This window comes from Pipistrellus hanaki (assembly GCF_964339955.1).
Source record: "Pipistrellus hanaki genome assembly, chromosome: X".
Taxonomy (NCBI): Eukaryota; Metazoa; Chordata; class Mammalia; order Chiroptera; family Vespertilionidae; genus Pipistrellus; species Pipistrellus hanaki.
In genome coordinates this window covers 24,423,924-24,442,641 of record NC_140524.1, presented here as the reverse complement: position 1 = coordinate 24,442,641, position 18,718 = coordinate 24,423,924, and the positions used below count along the sequence as shown (strand labels likewise).

At 44.4% G+C, this 18,718-nt stretch overlaps 1 protein-coding gene across 3 annotated transcripts in view; it reads right to left on the bottom strand.

Annotated features, from left to right (window-relative positions):
- HS6ST2 (heparan sulfate 6-O-sulfotransferase 2) overlaps positions 1 to 9,342 on the bottom strand; it is a 313,630-nt gene extending 304,288 nt beyond the window's left edge. Inside the window, exons 1-2 of one of the 3 annotated variants that reach the window (XM_084870249.1) lie at positions 8,887 to 9,342; positions 7,496 to 8,014 (exon numbers count right to left, since the gene is read on the bottom strand). In XM_084870249.1, the coding sequence (XP_084726375.1) occupies positions 7,496 to 8,014; positions 8,887 to 9,314 (947 nt within the window). In that variant the 5' untranslated portion in view covers positions 9,315 to 9,342. The remainder of the gene's footprint in view (positions 1 to 7,495; positions 8,015 to 8,886) is intronic. The other 2 variants (XM_084870250.1, XM_084870251.1) reach the window with 2 other exon arrangements.
- Positions 9,343 to 18,718: the final 9,376 nt, after the last annotated feature.

The following is an 18,718-nucleotide window of genomic DNA, read 5'->3' as shown; positions in this document are numbered from 1 at the left end:
AATTTTTTTTTTTTTTGAATGTTTGGTAAAATTTACCTGTGAAACCATCTGGTTCAAGATTTTTGTTTGTTAGGAGCACTTTTTAAATAAATGTTTCAATTTATTTAGTTGTAATCAATCTATTCAGAATTTCTAATTGCTCTGATTCAGTTTTATAAATAGTGTATTTTAAAAATTTTACCCATTTCATCCAAATTGTCCAAATTGTTGGCTTATCATTGTTCATAATATTTTCTTGCAATTCCATGTATTTCTGTGGAGTCAGTTCTTACTTCTTTCACTTCTAATTTTTTAGGTTCTCTGTCCTTTTTTCTTGGTAAGTATGGTTGAAAGTTTGTCAATCCATTTTATCTTTTCAAAGAACCAGTACTTGGTTTCATTGTAATGTTTTTCTAGACTCGTTTCCATTCTGATCTTTATTACCTCACTTTGGGCTTTGTTTGTTGTTCTTTTTCTAATTCCTTTAAATGTAAAGTTATTTTGTTTAGTTGAGATTTTTATTGTTTCTTCAGATAGAACTCTAATGCTATGACATTCTCTCTTAAGACTGCTTTTGCTGTGTCTCATAGATTTTGGGCTGTTGTATAGTCATTTTAATCTATTTCAAAGTATTTTTTAAATTTCTCCCTTGATCTCATTGTTAACCCATACATGTTAGTGTCCATGTCTTTGTGTGTTTTTCAGTTTACTTTCTTGTAACTGATTTCAAGTTTCATACCATTATGGTTAAAGAAGATGCTTGCTTGATATGATTTAAAACCTCTTACATTTAGTGATATTTGTTTTGCATCCTAACATGGGGTCTATCCTAGAAAATGTTCCATGTGCACTTGAAAAGAATGTATATTCTGTTTTGGGGTGAAATGCTCTGAAGATATCAATTAAATCCATCTGATCTAGTTTGTGATTTAAATCCACTAACTCCTTCCTTGTTTATTTTCTATCTGGAAGGGCTATCCATTGATCTCAATGGGGTGTTAAAATCCCCTATGACTGTATTACTATCAATGTCTCCCTCTATGTCCATCAGATTTGCTTTACTTTTTTAGGTGCTCCTATGTCGGATACATAAAGGTTTACAAGAGTTATATCCTTTGGTCAAATAAATTTCTTTAGCATTATGTAATGTATTTCCTTGTCTCTTTTATGGCCTTTTGTTTTGAGTCTATTTTGTCTAATATATTTCTAACCCACATTATTTTCTTTGCCATTTGAATGAAATTTCTTTTTCCATCTCTTTAGTCTGCATGTATATTTCAATCTTAGGTCAGCCTCTTGTAAGCAGCATATAGATGGGTCTTTGTTTTGTTACCAATTCTGCTACCCTATGTCTTCTAAATATTCCCTACCCATTCCCAGAAATCTTGAAAAACAGATTTCTCCTTTATCTGGCCTGTTGCTCATAGTTTATAAAGCAAAGGGTCTTAGAAAATATCTCATTTAAATATCTCATTTTTACAGACAGGTATGAACTTGACCCAAATCACAAGTTCCTCCTCACCACTGATCTATCTATACTACAGTGTTCTGCAATTCACTCACTAGTCTTTATGGACTTGAGGCTGAAGATGGCAACTTTGGTTTTTTTGACTTTGTCTTGCCTCTTATCTTCCCAAATTGCTATGTTAGCACTGCTAGTTCTTAGTACTTACTCCACAAAGTTTGCTGATTCGAGCTAAACTGTAACATAAACAGATGGACTTAACTCTGTTTTTAAATATATTCTAGTAAAGGTATGCCATTTTAAATGGCATACCATTATTGATATTCAAATCATGTTCAAACAAAATTCTTCTTTATTAAATATCTAAAATACCAAAGTGTTCTGTTCTATTGTAATATTTGTGAGAGAAAGAATGACATGTCTTTCCTGGAATATAATGGGCATTGTTACAAAAATGTTGCCTAATGACTAACAGATATAAGAGATGACTATCTTTAACGACATTTCATATTACCCAGGTTGAGAACAGATATCTATAAAAGACACTCTAAAATCGTTATTGCCACCTAACAGCAATAATGTAAAATTATACTAAGAAATGCTAACTCTAAAGGACTTTTTATACTTCCTTAAGAACTCAGAGCTTTGTTGGGATTCCAAATAACATATTTGCCCTTCATGCAAAGATGCTAACTAATACTGTTGAAGTTCTACAGATGTTATCATGGTGAATGTCTCTCCCTCTCCTGTGAAATAGTGGAAGAGTATAACAGCTTTTATCAAAGATAACTCAGGAATTTCATCCTCAGTATGTAAAGCTGTCCTGGGAGAGCCAAGTGGCCTTCAGCCTGATGGACAACATTGCTGGTTGTAACGGTGCATTCACTCACTGCCTCTTCCTATACCGCAAGCATGTCAATTCATCATGTTTTATTGCAAAATCTAAAAAGCAAAGGAGTTGGAGCATGGGTGTGTGAGATCTGAGCAGGCACATGCACTATAGAGTTATTATTAAGACATAGCATTTTCCAAATACCATATGATTTCACTTTATGAAAAAATCTGAATAACAAAATAAGAACAAACTAAATTGAAACAGACTCAAATACAGAGAACAGACTGATGGTTGCCAGAGGAGAGGAGCATTGGGAGATTAGGTGGAAAAGGTGAAGGCATTAAAAAGTACAAATTGGCCCATCATGTGGCTCAGTGGTTGAGTGTCAACCTGTGAACCAGGAGGTCACTGTTCAATTCCTGGTCAGGGCACATGCCCAAGTTGCAAGCTTTATCCCCAGTGTGGGGCATACAGGAAGCAGCCAATCAATAATTCTTTCTCATCATTGATGTTTCTATCTCTCTCTCCTCTCCCTCTCCCTTCATCTCTCAAATCAATAAAAAAAGTATTTTTAAGAAGTGCAAATTGGTAATTACAAAACAGTCACAGGGATGTAAAAGTATAACACAGAAAATATAGTAAACGATATTGTAATAACTACACAGGGTGCCAGGTGGGTACCAGAAATACCAAGGGAACACTTCATAAACTTTGTGAGTGTTTATTATACTGTCCACCTGAAACAAATACAAAACAATATTGACTGTAAACTGTAATTTTAAAAAATTAAAACAATACTTTATTGATTTCAGAGTGTAAGAGAGAGATAGAAACATCAATAATGAGAGAGACTCATTGACTGGCTGCCCCCTACATGCCCCCTTCTGGGGATGGAGCCTGAAACCTTAACCGGGCATGTGCCCTTGGCCAGAATCCACCCTGGAACCCTTCAGTCTGCAGGTCAATGCTCTATCCACTGAGCCAAACCGGCTAGGGTTAAATTTTTTTAAAAATTAAATAAAACATAGCTCTTTCAAAATAGAGCTACCTTTTAAAAAGAAATGGAAAAAATGTAAACATTTACAATATTTTAAAAGGAAAAAAAGAAAGCTTTTCTCCATATAAATGCCTTTTAGTCCTTTCATATTAGTGATTACCTACTGAATTTTAGATAACAACTAATTACTCTCCCATGCAGCTACTGGAAAATTTAGAGATGCTAAAAGTCTAGGATGCAGGCAGGCTCTGTTGCACAATGGATAGCGCATTGGACTTCTAAAAGTCTAGGATGCAGCATGAATATGATGATCAGATACTTTGAATTGTATAGATACTGACCTCCTCCTCCTCCCACCCACGCTGTGCATGCAGGCCAGCGCCACACCTTGTGAAGAAGAATGACATTACGACAATTTCTTGGTGCCCAATTCTCAATTCCTCCCACATCAAGTGATGGACTAGAATTGACTACAAACAGAAGGAATTTGGCTTTAAAAAAAAAAAAAGCCTGCAGAATTTACGAGTTTTGACAGCTAGTAAGCAACAGTGTTTTATTACATTTTCAAAAATAGTCTTAGAAATTCTAGACTGAGCAGGACTCTTCTCTCATCCCAAACAACATATTGGCAAACAGATGCATGAAATGAAATTTCAAGTTTTTTTTTTTTAAAAAAGAAATGTTATTCTTAATATACAACTTGTGCCTTTTGCCAACCAAGCATCTCTCTTTGCCCTCTCTAGGCAACAAGGCCATAGTCGTTTTTATTGAGCAGTTATATATCAACCAAACACTTTACTATATGCTGAGACAGGATTTAGGTCTTGGTGTATGCCCACATTGGCCTCTCATGCCCTACTAATGCCGATGGATGGTTATGACTCAGAATGTGGGCCTTGTCACTGGTGAAGGCTCCTCTGACATTTATTTACCAGGTTCCCAGCATCCTTTTATTCTTTTCTGTTTTGTAGTGATTTCCAACATAACAATCAAAAGCCCCTCTACAACTTAGCCAAGAGAACTAATCCTAGTGAGCATAACGCCTCAAAGAAATGGAAATTTCTTCTTCCGACGGGTGTGGCAAGCCTGGTCCAATCTCTCATCCAAACTCACATGTGTAAAGTTACTAAAAACGGTGATGATATAGGTGACAACGATATCAGTTAACATTTCTTGAGTGTTTATTTTGTGATATTTACTAACATGAAATATCTCACTGTACTCATCAAGGCACAGTGAAAAGACCAACACATCTATGAAGTCAAACAGAATTGGAGTAAGATTCCTTTTGTGCCACTAAAGTGCTCAGTTGAGAAAGTCATTCAGCCCCTCTGGGCTTCACAGTTATTTGATAAATGGGGATACTTTTGCCCACTGCCCTCTTCCCAAAAATAGTGCACGTTTACAAAGAGATACCAGATATAAGAAATGTGAAAAAGCTCATCAGAAACTGGAATGTGCTCTTCACACATATCAGGCTTGGACAGGCTGTGGTCCAAGGTCACACAGCTGGTTCATGGCTGGCCTGGAACTAAAACCCAGGTGTTGGAGCTCATAGGCCAAACAGGCTAAGCTGTTGTTCACCTCAGTTCAGCGCAGTAGACTTCTGGACGCAGGAACTCCCAATGGTTGACTCTCTCATCTCTTGAGACTAGTTCCTAACCCTCACACATCAGTGCCAGTACAGTTACCTCTGTCTCTAATTTTCACTACATGCGCGTACACACACACACACACACACACACACACACACACACACACATCTCACTTATACATCTCTTGGCTCATATATTATCAGAACTCACAGAACTGGTCCTGCAAGCATGGATTTGTTAACATCCTGGGAAATTCTGGAACTCTCAGGCTCTCACTATTCCCCAAAATGAATATTTCTGGAGATGGGTAAGAATTAATGAAATAAAAAGGTGCCCTTTGGATATTATGTTTCTTTAGCAAAATTTCATTTTTGCAAATATTGTAAGATTCAGGAACTCTAAAAAGTGGTTCTTCTTTGATTAGACTAGATGGCACTGTGGTGTCACCCATTTTATGACCAAGAAAATCTCATTCTACCTGGACAGTACTGCTCAGTGGTTAAGCATCCACTTATGAACCAAGGGGTCAAGGTTTGAGTCCTAATCAGGGCACTTGTCCAGTTTGAGGGCTCAATCCCCAGTGGGGGTGTGCAAGAGAAAGCCAATTGATGATTCTCTCTCATCATTGATGTTTCTATCTCTCCCTTTCTCTCCCTTCCTCTCTGAAGTCAATACAAAAATATTTTTTAATTTATAAAAAAGAAAATTTCATTTCCCCCAAATGATTTTACTTTGATTTGCAGCAATCTAGGAAGTGTGTCTATACAACACCTTGACCTACATGTCCAAAAGGATTTTAAAAAGCATATGTGTCCTTCTACTTCTCTGACACAGTCACAGCTGTGGAATTTTATTTTTGCCCTAAAAAGCTTTTTATATCACCACCCCTCATTACACCTACAAGTTTCATCAGCAAGATAAATTATTTGCAATATTGACAAATTGTTTGCAATCTTCTTAAACACCAGAATATTGTGGTGACCGTGACTTACACAATTCTCATAATGGACTGAGACAGCAAATTTCCCGAGGCCAAGATTCTCTTAAGATGACACACAAAAAAAAATCTGTTAGCACTGGAAAGGAGAGGATAATTCAACAGATTCTGCCAGAATTTCAGCTTCCAAGAGAGGGCACTGTAAACTGAGGGAAAGGAGAGTAGGGAGTGATGATGCCTCTGAATCTCAGTGGCCACCAGAAAGTCAGAGGGCTCCATTTGCCTGAAGCTGGACAGAAAAAACTGCACTGGTTATAGCATTCCAAGTGACACCTGCAAAGCACTGCTTAGTCCAGAGCACCGTCTAGTCCAGAGCTCCTCCTAATCCAGACCACCGCCTAGTCCAGAGCACCTGGTACTGAGTCTCTCCCATGAGAGAGGGTCCAGACAGGCAACCACTGAAGCAGCAGCATCCTCAAGAGCCCCTGTTGTCACTTAAACGGGAAACAAAGAGTACAGCCAGGACTTTACCTGCCCAGAGACCCAGTCCAGAGGCTCCCTGGCAACTAGACTTACCTTGCCCATTCCCTTACCTGCTCAGTTTATTTGTTTTGGGAAGAATGGGAGCTTTTGCTGGAGCACTTGCACTCCAACGCACCCTCCCCAGAACCACCTTATGGTACTCCATGACCTCCACCAACCCAGCATTGCAGATGGATAGAGGAAAATGTGCTCATTTCAAAAGCAAGTGGCTACTAGTTCTTCATAGATCAGGTTTTTTCGCATCAGTCCCAGATTCCAGCAAATGGGCAGGCTGCGCGTGGAGATTGGGGCTCAGGGTTTGTAAATCACAAGCAGTTTCTCAAGGATGAACCCCACATGGAGTCCGGGCAGCGTCCCAGCCCGCCCACAGGCCTTGAGGATCACCCTTGCACTGTAAACCGCCTAGGATGCCTGGCATGCAGCCACTAGAGAGGGGCACAAGCTGTATACACAAGCTCTCTCCTGTGTCCTCAGACAGCAGCAGAGGGAAACCCACTCTCCTGGGAGACTAGAGCCACAAGAGAAAAAAGGAGTAGGAAAAGGGGACAAAAGTCATCCAGGAAGAGAAAAATAATAATAAAATAAAAGAAGAAGAAGAAAAGAAAACAGAAAATGGTGAAATAGGAAAAGGAGAAACAAAGTGAGAGAAGAGATTTCGATGGAGAAGGCAAGATCAAAACAAGATCGGGAGCATTAGAAAGAGGGAAGGTAAATAGAAGTGAGAATAAAAGGGGGAAAGAATTCGGGAGTGGAAAAGAGGGGGAAAAAGTTTAAAGGAGACTTCTTCAGAACCGGGGTGTGGAGAAGAGCTAGGACAGGTGGGATTCAGGGATATTACACACATCATGGTTCTTTCCTATGTGCCCTACCCTGTCCCAACATCAGAGAGGTGGAGTGGGGAAGGGGGGAGGGCGGGGGGGGGGGACGCTTGTTGTGGGCTTTCCTGCACCCGCTCCCAGCCACCAAGCTGGCCAACCCTCGGACAGTGGACAGGCTTCCCTTGCTGCCAAGGCTCCTAGATCGCCGCGCCAGGGCATCTGGCGCCTGCCCAGCAGGGGCGCCACCCCGAGGGCTCGAGGTGAGCACTGGGGTCTCCAGCACTCTGGCGCTGCAGAGCACCGTGTCAATGTGGGCGCGCACTCACCTGGACGGTCTCAGCTTGGCATCGCGTTTGCCATCGACCACGGCGGGCACGCAGCTGGTGAGCTCGGTCCAGTCGGCGTGCAGCCCGCAGCTCCAGCCAGTGGAGAACCTGGAGAAGAGCCAGGTCTCCCGCTTACCGGGCCGGTGGCAAGTGCATTTCTTCTGACCCACGCGGCACTCGCACGGCTGCTCCAGCTGGATGTTGCGCACGAGGTGGCGGCCAAACGTGGTCCCTCCGGTCTTCTGGATGTGCAGGAACACGATCAGGTCATCGCCCTTGATGTCGAAGTCTACCTTGCGCAGGAGATCGCTGCGGCTGAAATTGTAACGGGGCACGAACCGGGCGGAGCTCTCATCCTCCGAGCTGTACGGGTCAGGCATCGGGGAGCTGAAAGCCTGCAGGCGGAGGAGCTGGCATTCTGTGCCGGGGCACACGTACTGGAGGACGATCACGGCGAAGAGGAAGAGCATCACCAAAGCCAGCAGCAGCTTGTTGGATTTCTCATCCATATTCCCGACGCTGAGGGAAACCCAAGCTAGTTACGTCAATCCCGCAGCTCAGCCCGCACCCGCCGCGCGCCCGCGATCCCCCACCCTCTGGCGCCACCGTGGAGCCCCTCTCCCCCCTCCCCTCCACCCCTAGTGTTCTACCGCCGCCGAGGCAGGAGCAGTGGCGCCCTTCCCCGCTTCCTTCCTTCCTTCCCGGCAGGCTCAGCGCTGTGGCTTCTGCCGCACAGCCTCCCCCACCTCCACCCCCAACTCCTTCCCGCTGCTCGCCTGCCCTCTCCCCGCGCCCGCCCTCTTCCCGCGCCAGAGCCGTTTCGCGGGGTTTAGTACCCCCCAGGACCCCAGTTGCCTCGCTTTCCAACTCACACACACCCCAGTCTGAGCCCCCGCGTGTTCCCCTCCACTTTCGGGGGCCCCGTGGCTCCCCATCACCATCCCGCTTCACCCACCGGGACTCTCCCGAGCTTCTTTCTCCCCGGTCCTCTAGGCGCTCAAACAGCCGCCTCTTAGCCCGCCTCGGCGGTCTTCCTCCCCGAGACCCCAAAGCCTGAGCTCTTTCCCGCACCCGGGAGCCCACCTAGGAGGGCGCCTGGAGTGAGATCGAAGCCAGGCAAGCCGAGTTCCCCCGGGGGGGAGGGAGTCCCCCAGCAGCCAGACTTGCAGGCAGACTCCGCGCCGCCGTGCCCGCGGTGATCGGGGAGGGAGCAGCAGCAAAGCCAAAAGCGCGCTGTGTCCCTTGTCCCTTCGGAGCGCCCCAGCCCCTTCGCCAAGGGCCACCTGGAACTTTTCTCCTTTCTCTTCTCCTCGCGGCTGCCCTCCCCTCCCCGCACGGTTCCCGCTCACCGGAGCCCGGGCTTGCGAGTCCGACTTTTGCCCATAACGTACCTGGCCAGGGGGCCGAAGATCTTGGAGAAGATCGCACCGAGCACGTGCTTCAGAGAGTGGCCCAGCGCTGCCAGGCCCCGAGTGAGCAGGGCCCGGCAGAGGGAGCCCAGGTCCCAGCGTCTCCGGAGGTCGTGCATCCGCCCGCGGCGGCCTCGGGGCAACAGCGGGAAGAGTGGGGCACGCGCGGCTCCCGCCAGAGAGGAAGACGCCTTTAGGGGCTCGTCCGTCAGCGGCTGGGAGTTGAATCCGCGAGACACACCCCTAGGAGGGTCCTCGCGGGCTGAGGCGGCGACTGATCGGGGCCGGCTCTCTGCCAATTCAGCCTCCCCTCTGGAATGCCGGCGGGGACAGGTGGTGCGGGCGGGCGCTCCTCGCTCCGGTTGCAGTGACTGCCTGAGCACCCCGGCTGCACACGCAGGCAGTGCCATTCCCCCCTTCAGGCAACTCAGGGTACTAAGGTTCTGGAGCGAGCTTGAATTTATGTAATACCGCCTCACGCCTAAGAGCTTTGAGCCACTTCACAAGCAGGGGACTTGGGTTTCCTCTTGTCTTGCTTAGTAAGGGCGATCATTACAGTGAGCGCATCACTCCACTTTGGCTTGCTATTTCAAAGTCCCCTAAAATAGCCAAGGCGCCCATTGGACCCTTTCCCTCTCTCTCTCTTTGCCAATTTCCTTTCTATAACAGAAGCGGGGGCATTTTCTGAAAAGGTACGTCAACATGAAGGGAGAATCACGACCAAAAAAACATTACAGAATGGGAATGTGAGATTTTTGCAGAGACAAACCGCTCTCTTACTGCTGAATCCCTAGCATCAAGCGCGTGCCTACAGAAAGGCTTCACTTATATAAGGTTTATTGAAGGAAAGATACATGGCTAAATACTACATTCAGAGTGGAGACATCTAATCCTGTATGATGTGTCAAATGAGGAAACTGAGACCTAGAGAGAGGAAGAAATGTGCCCAGGATCACAGGGCAGAGCCCCAGGGTTTGAAACAAGGAAACTAGAAACCTTCAACCCATCCCTCTAATAAATAGGTACATCCTGCCAAAACCGGTTTGGCTCAGTGGATAGAGCATCAGCCTGAGGACTGAAAGGTCCTGGGTTCGATTACAGTCAAGGGCATGTACCTTGGTTATGGGCACATCTCCAGGAGGGGGTGTGTGCAGGAGGCAGCTAATGGATGTTTCTCTCTCATCGATGTTTCTAACTCTCTATTTCTCTCCCTTCCTCTCTGTAAAAAAAACAATAAAATATATTTAAATAAATAAATAGGTACACCCTCAAGCCCAGGTGTCCAAAAGGCTCTTTTCACCCACAGGACAAGCAATGTAAGGATTAGCAAGGAAAGAAGAGATGTTCCCAGAACTAGATCCTCAGGACTCAGACTATCCCCATATGATTGATCAGGTGGAGCTTGCTGTATATAGGGAACTGGTGTTTCTGTGAATGAATGGCCACTCTATTCAGTCCCAAGGCTGCAGAAGTGGCACAGGTTGGCAACAGTGTTTCAGAACAATGCTGTTGGCTGGGGGTGATGGTCAGTCATCTGAGTCCTGGGGTGGGAGTAAGTCCCTTCAGAGACAGGCTCTCTCTGTATCTCCCCAGGAACATTTGGTCCCTCGCTGAGCTCTGCTCCATCCCTCCTGTTCTTTCTGTGTAATGAAGCAGCAAACACTGGTCTAGGGGCCCTGAAAAGATGTCACTTCCTGGCTGGGCAGCCCTGGAATAATCATTTGCTCCTACTGAGCCTCAGTTTCCTCTTCTGGAAAATAGAATCCATTCCTCCTTTTGGACCATCTGGGTCACTGTGATGATTGATTACCTTTGGGCAATTCCAAGTGTGAGGCTATGTTTACCTGACACTCTACACTCAAATGTGCCCACTGGCCAATTAGGAAGGGGCCCTTGTTGGGCGATTTTTTGGCTGTGCCGCCCCCCCTCCCCCTTAGCTTCCTTCAGATCTTCCCAGTCCTCTCATGTGCCCCCAAACCTACTGGGAACAGTGATGATCCCTTTGTCCACCTGTAGGATAAAACTTGGGAATCCTATATTTCAGACGGTTCACCAGGTTCCAGAGGGACACTCTGAGGAGCCAGGTGCAGCAACTTGGCTTTTCAGAGAGCTCCCCTGATCCCCAAGCTGTAGGACATGCCTATTCCCCCTGAGGGCCAGTGAGGGTAAGAGTCAGGGAAGTGAGAAGCTATGGGAGTAGCCCAGGAGCTCCGCTTACTAACTGTCCTCACCTTCTCTTTGACCAACCACACGGTCAACCTCTTTAGTCCATCTAATAAATGGCTCTCAACGCGGTGTCATTTGGGGACCCCTCTACCATTACACCATTATCATGGCATTCAGTGAGATCCCTAGGAAAACACTTCTGAAACAGGTGGGTGATGCATTCATGTCTCCAGCAACTAACTCCTGGAGATTCTACTCTAAGAGAGATTTGTAGGATTAGAACATGCCTTGGGTGGAGGTGAGGGTGAGGGGGTGGTAGCTAGTATGAGAAAAAAAATCTGGATTTACTCATTTAGATGGTAAAAGGAGCACATACACACACACTTACAGTCTGACTCTCAGAGAAAAGGGCAGTCAGGCTGGTAATTGCAGGGCAAAGAAGGGACAACATTGTGCTGTCCAGTTTCTGATAACTAATATGTCACTAACATTCTAGTGTGAATGTATACAGCAGCTCACTGGAACATGTTTGCATTTTCAAGCCTTTCTTCATGTTCTAAGGAAAACAAAGAAATGCTTCTCTCATTGTAGATTTCATCTATCAGGGCTCCTTAAAGGGGAAGAAAATTGTCTTTTATGGCAACAGGGATCCCACAAGTCTGAGAGGACCCCTTCTGGGGTAAAGAGGCTTCCTGTTAAGAAGAGGGAATTCTTCCTGTATATGTCCCCAAAACTGTGTTTTCCTTAGACCAGGTTAAGCCTTGGCAGGAAGTTGCAATGCTTCTAGCCGCCCTGGGCTGCTTCCTCTCAGGAACTGAATAACAAAGGTCCTGATATTCAGAAATCAGCCTAATGTTGAAGATTGGGGTGGGATGCAAAAGAGAAAGAGAATTGTCTTCTTGAACTGCCAGCACTTTGGTTTTCCAACTCCTTATTTCTTAGACCCACCTGAGTTGTTGTTGTGTGTGTCTATTGGGTGTCCAAAAATGTATACACACACTTTGAATACTTATAAAAGTATTGCTTATTAAAATACATTTTATTTTCAACATTGAGCTATCAGCTGTTCAAGTGTGTATATATTTTGGGGGGACACCCTGTATATATGGAATTCAGAACTCGAAAGATGAGAACTCTGCAGTCTGAGCAGGGCTTCTGGTTGTCTCCACAAAAGGTTGATGATTCTGGGAGTGAGAGTAAAGGTCAGCTTGCCTTGCATACTAAGCAGTGTACCTCCAGACTTTTATTTGGTTGCTGTAATCTGAAAAGACAGCAAGAGGCATTTGAAAGAGCAGAGGCCTGGGAATCCAGAGACCTGGGTTCTTGTCTTGACTCCACCACTAATGAGACCTTTATGACAACGAAGAAGCCACTTGCTTGCTCTTGGGCTCAGCTTCCCTATGTGTAAGAAGGCAAAATAAATATTGTGATTCGGTGGGCACTTTCTTGCTCTAACATTCAAGGCCACATGCATTCTTGTCTTCCTCAAGGGCCAAAGGGCTGCCAAACTCTGAGTCTTATCTCCGAGGAAAGCATAGGCCTTGTCCTCAACAGTTTCTGTGACATTTTGTTGGGTCCCACCAGGCAATCAGCAGCTGAACTTATTCTGGACCTTGTAAAAGGGCTGCCATCAGGGTCCCCTGTTCAAATAGGAAGAGAAACAGTGAAAACTTAATGTCAAAGAAAGTGTTGGCACTCTTTGGAGTTTAGCATAAAACACTAATGAAATATGGATTCCCCCTTATCCTGAGCATTTTGCTCAACGCTGTCTTTCCAGCTGTCACTAATTTTTTAATAATGTTCATACTATCAATAATAGGCGATTTTTTTGTCACAGAACTGGAAGGTTTGCAAAGTATTGAGTCAGTTTGTTTCTGTTTTTATGAGTCTCTCCAAATTTAATGAGCAGCAGTACTTAATGAAAACACTGTTCTGAAATTCATGTTTCCACATTGCAGACAGGTTGGGTATATATATCACTTTCTACAGTCATCTATATTCCTCCCAGAAAACACTGAGTTTTATTTGTTTAGCTTTACAAACCATGGGACTTGGAAATTTAAAGAGGAGATGATGTGTATGCTAAATGATTATATGTTGCAAAGGCAAGATAAGACATGGAATGGGGTCATGGAAGATCCTGAGCATGCAGACCAATGACCATCCTTCTCCTGATGCGAATACCAACCATTTCATGGACATTGCAACTTTTTATTTATTTATTGTTGAGAGTATTACAGATGTCCCTTTTTTTCTCTCCTTTGCCCCCCATCGCCCCAGGTCTTCCCACACTACCCCAGGCCTTCACCACTCTATTGGCTTGTGCTCATGGGCAATGAATATATGCATATAACTTATTTGGTTAATCTCTTCCCACCCCTCCCCTTCCCTCTGATATTCTGACAGTGAATGGAAGAGTCTGCTCATGTAGGGGTCTTAAAATTATGGTAACACAAGGCCTGCGACCACTGGCAGTAGGACACTTAGCTCCCGTGAGTCCCTTCACCTCTTTGGGCCTTAGTTTCTGCTCTATAAAATAGCCCGACCAGATAACTTCAAAAAGCTGGTTTAGTAGTAGGGTAAAGAGGAATCCAATCTCAAATGAGCTTTTTTTTTTTTTTTTTTTTTTAAAAAAAGGAGAGACCATAAGCTTGGAGAGCCCATTACCTTGGAATTTAGTCAGCACTCACTGAGGTCTTCTTGAGCCTCAGTTTTCTCATCCACGAAAATGGGGTTAATGATAGCTACCTCACGGGGTTGTCATGCGAGTTAACTAAAATAATCTAGTGAGAGCACTTAGTCTAAGTCCTGAGAAAGTAGACCTTCTATAACTTCATTTCTCTTCCCTTTTGACTGTCAATAGCTTTGATTTGAGCCCTTTGATATATTTCTCACAGTAGTAATATACACATATTTAATCATAGGTAGCTGGCCTAATTGTGACCTAGACTGGATTTTTTTATCTGTCATTTCTTTATCTGCTGTCATTTCTCACCAGCCCTTCAGACCTATCCAGTACGCTCCTGGCTAGTTTCCCGTGGGGGTGGATCACCTCATCCATTGAATCACACTGAGAAGTGAAACATGTACACATGACCCCTACCAGGATATATCTATAAGAGAGGAGGTAGAGGACAATGTGAAGGATTGTTGCAATGAAATGCTCTGAAACCTGTATAAAGAACAATGGAGGAGATGCTTGACATGCTGAAATGCAGAGTAGAAGCGTTATAAGTGGAGAACTTATAAAGCCAGCTCCACTATAAACTATGGACACTAATTTTCAGGTTCATTCACTTCAAAATTAATAATTGGATCTGACCCTAGCTGGTGTGACTCAATTGGTTGAGTGCTGTCTTATGCATCAAAAGGTTGCCAGATTGACTTGACTCCAGGTCAGGGCATATACCTGGGTTCAGTCCCTGGTCGGGGCATATACAGAAGGCAACCATGAATATTTCTCTCTCAAGTCAATGTCTCTCTCTCTCTCTCTCTCTCTCTCTCTCTCTCTCTCTCTCTCTCTCTCTCTCTCTCTCTTCCTATCTCTAAATATGTCCTCTGGTAGGATTTTTTAAAATAAACAAAAATAAATAAAATTGTTACAAAGTTAATAGTTCATCTGGCCAGGACACTTTCAATTTGATCAGCTGGTCAAACCACAACAGTTAGATTGAAAAACAGGATCAGTTTTTTGTTCATCCTGCATGAGCCAGAGCTGAGCAAGCCCATTATCCACTCAGCCCTGGGCCAGCAGCACCAGCTCACAGTGACAGAGTAAAAAGAGCACCAAGCTGAATGCCATGAAAACAGTGTTTGAAGTCTTAGCTTTGCCTCTATATCATTGTGTGAACCTTGAACAGTTGCTTAATGTCTCTGGGATTTACTTGCTGATCTTGGTAAACTAAGGGACTGCATTAGGTTACCCTGAAGGTTCATCCCAGCAAGAGCTTTCTGTGATCTAAGCTATGCTAGCTAATGAGAACAGCTGGGAAAGGACACCACTCAAATTTAGCTTTTGTGGGGGCAATGTCGGCAAAAAACCCACTACCAAAGATAACCCTCCAGCTAGTAGCTGAGTCAGAAAAGTAGAAGGACTTAACTGAGGAGGAAACATTCTTAGATCACGTGGGTAAGACAGAAATTCGAAATAAGCCTTCTGGGCTTCTACTGACTTGGGTGAAAGTCAAAACTGAAAGACTGGGAAAAAGAATTGAGAATTGACCTCTAACTGACACAAAAGCCCTAGGTAGGTTTTAATAATGAGAATAATAACAATAAGAATTGCCTTGTCTGGCCCACTGTCTCCCATTTGTTTTGGTACTCTGGAATCTTGGCAGAAGAGCAAACTCATTGCTGATCTCCTGACTGGCCTCCTGGGGAGGTCTAATTTTGAATAATAAAATATAAGAGCTGAAAATTATATTTCAGAGCAACATGAAGGATTTGAAGGAAGCTAGCCTTGAGGCCAAAGTTGCTCACAGGAAAAGGATTTATTTATCACTAAAATGGGCTTGAAAGGGGATGTCTTATAAAAATAACCCAGTAAAAGAAGTAAATTAGTTTAGAGAAATTATACATGTCACAGACTAAATGAAAATTAATTTTTGATAAGAGAAAGACCAGAGGCTAATAAAGACCTTAACTGGGCTTCACAACAAAACCTAGACTTACTTTTTATGTACATATTTTCAAGATTCACACTTTATCAAATGGCTTTAGGATGCATAAAACTATATTAAAGCAGTGTGTGGGGGTTATGAACTTGGTAATGGGAATGCATATTGGTGCAGCCATTGTGGAAAGCAGTATTGAGTTACCTCAAAATATTAAAAATGGGGAGAAACCAAGATGGTGGCATAGGTAAACACCTGAAATTACTTCCTTGCACAACCGCTTCAAAACTACAGCTAAAAGACAAAATGGACATCATCCAGAACCACAGGAAGGCTGACTGAGTGGAAATTCTACAACTAGAAGGAAAGAGAAGAGCACACTGAGACTCAGAGGAGGTGCTGAAGTAAAATGCAGAGGTACAGAGGCGCACAATGAAGGAAAACATTGGCAACTGAGGAAGCGGTTGTCTTTTTCAATTGAGAGGAAGACAAAAGCTCCAGACTGCTCTGAACTTCAGTTCTGGGTGAGACTCTGGGGACCCAGACTCATATGGGGAGAAACTGGATTGTCTGGCTTAGGATGGAACTCGAGGGTGGCTTTCTCTTAGAGGGGCTTGCAGCCATTACTGTAGGACACTGAGACACAAGTGCCTCTTAGAACATGGCTGAGGATCAGCCATAGCTGTTTGATCCACCCTGTTGACCCCCTAAGACCCTTCCCCATCCAAGCTGTGTGCAGAGGCTTTTCCATATAAATGGCCTGGCCCTTTGTAATATAAAATTACCTAATATACTGCAGCTGGGTCAGAGAGCACCAGAACATCCAAAAGAAGGCCCAAGGCTCCATAGCAGCTTGGATTGCTTCACAGTTGGGTCTCATCTGGGAACCTCCAGACCCCAAACAAAGAAAAATAATTTGCATATATCTCCATATCTCCTGCTGGATGGCCTAAATTTGCACCTCCTTGGAGATCCAAGAGCCAGTGTACCCAGTAGTCAGAGTTGGACCATCCATATTACAACTCCTCAGATCCATAAGGGACACACTCAAGGGCCAGACTCAGTGAGCACCAAAGCCCCACTGAAGCAAATTGTGCCTTATAAGGGTATCTCCAGCACAGAAGTTCTCCCATCGTAGACATAGCTGATCCTCACAGCCAATTGGCCTGGAGGTCAATTCCTCACAGTGATACAAACAGCAATCAGGGCTTAACTACAATAATACTGTGTACACAGCCCGCAAAGGGGTTCACCAAGAGTGTCCACCTCAGATAATTGGGGAGGCTGAGCCACTGGGCCCTATAGGACACTTAGCACACAAAGCCACTTTATCAACACAAGGAAGCAGCCAAAATGCGGAGACAAAGAAACAGGTCACAAATGACAGAAATGGAGGACAGCAATAGAGTACAAAACCACAGTTATAAGATTTTTCAAGAATTTTTCTAGAAACCACCAATAAATTCAGTGAGACCCTCAAGGATATGAAAAAGGACAAACTAGAAATTAAGCATACACTGACTAAAATAAAGTATAATATACAGAGATCGAATAGCAGACCAGAGGATCCCAAGAATCAAGTCAAAGATTTGAAATGCAAAGAAACAAAGAATACCTAACCAGAAAAGAAAAAAGAAAAAAGAATCCAAAAATGTGAAGATAGTGTAAAGAGCCTCTGGGACAACTGCAAGCCTACCAACATCTGAATTATGGGGGGTACCTGAAGAAGAGAGAGAACAAGATATTGAAAACCTATTCAAAGAAATAATAACAGAAAACTTCCCCCACCTGGTGAAAGAAATAGACTTACAAGCCCAGGAAGTACACAGAACCCCAAACAAAAGGAATCCAAAGTGATCACACCAAGACACATCATAATTAAAATGCCAAGGGTAAAAGACAAATAGAGAATATTAACAGCCACCAGAGAAAAACAGTTAGTTACCTACAAGGGAGCACTCATACGATTGTCATCTGATTTCTCATCAGAAACTATGCAGGCCAGAAGGGAGTGGCAAGAAATATTCAAAGTGATGAATAGCAAGAACCTACAACCAAGATTACTCTACCCAGCAAAGCAATCATTCAGAATTGAAGGGCAGATAAAGAGCTTCACAGACAAGAAAAAGCTAAAGGAGTTCATCACTGCCAAACCTGTATTATATATAATGCTAAAAGGTATTCTTTAAGAAGAGGAATAAGAAGAAAAAGGTAAAGAAAAAATTATGAACAACAAATACATATCTATCAGCCGTACGCAACAATTTCAATAAAATACAACTAAAATATAAAATGGACATTACCCAGAACTACAGGAAAGTCGACTGACTGGAAATTCTACAACAAGAAGCAAGGAGAAAACCAGAAGGAAGAGCGGAGGAGCTGTAAGAGCCTAAGGTATGGAGACACAGGGCGAGCGCAGAGAGGACGGAGCCGGAGAGGAGGGAGGCTGAGTGCCTGGCTGGCGTTCCCTAGCGGGAAGGAGATAAAAGCTTCAACTGTGCTGGGCCCCAGTTCTGACTGCTCTGAACCCCAGTTCTGGGGCAGACCCCGGGGACCCAGGCTCATCCAGAGGGAGCTGGGCTGTAAGGTGGAACACTAGGGGAGCGGCGAAAGGAGGTCCCAGAGGCGCGCACATTGCGCTCAGAGAAGGGATGGCCGGCTGTGCCGCGGGATTGCCCTGGCGGGAAAGAGACAGGGGTTCCAGACTGCTCTGCATGCCACCTCCAACTCCACTTCCAACTGAACTGAACCCCAGTTTCGGGCCCATTGGGGGAGAGACTAGACTGTTTGATAGCAGAGGATCGCGGGCACCTTTCTCTCAGAGGCCCTTGCAACCGGTACTGAAGGACCCTGAGTCTCAGGAGTCGCATAGGGCGGGGCTGAAGGAAGCCAAAGCTGTAGGCTCCACCCTGAAACACCGCCCCATCAGGAAAGCTGCCTGCGAAAATGCCTAAACCAAATAGATCACAAACGAAAGAAATGGAAGACAAAAAGCGACTGGATATAGAGTTCAAAACCACACTTATAAGGTT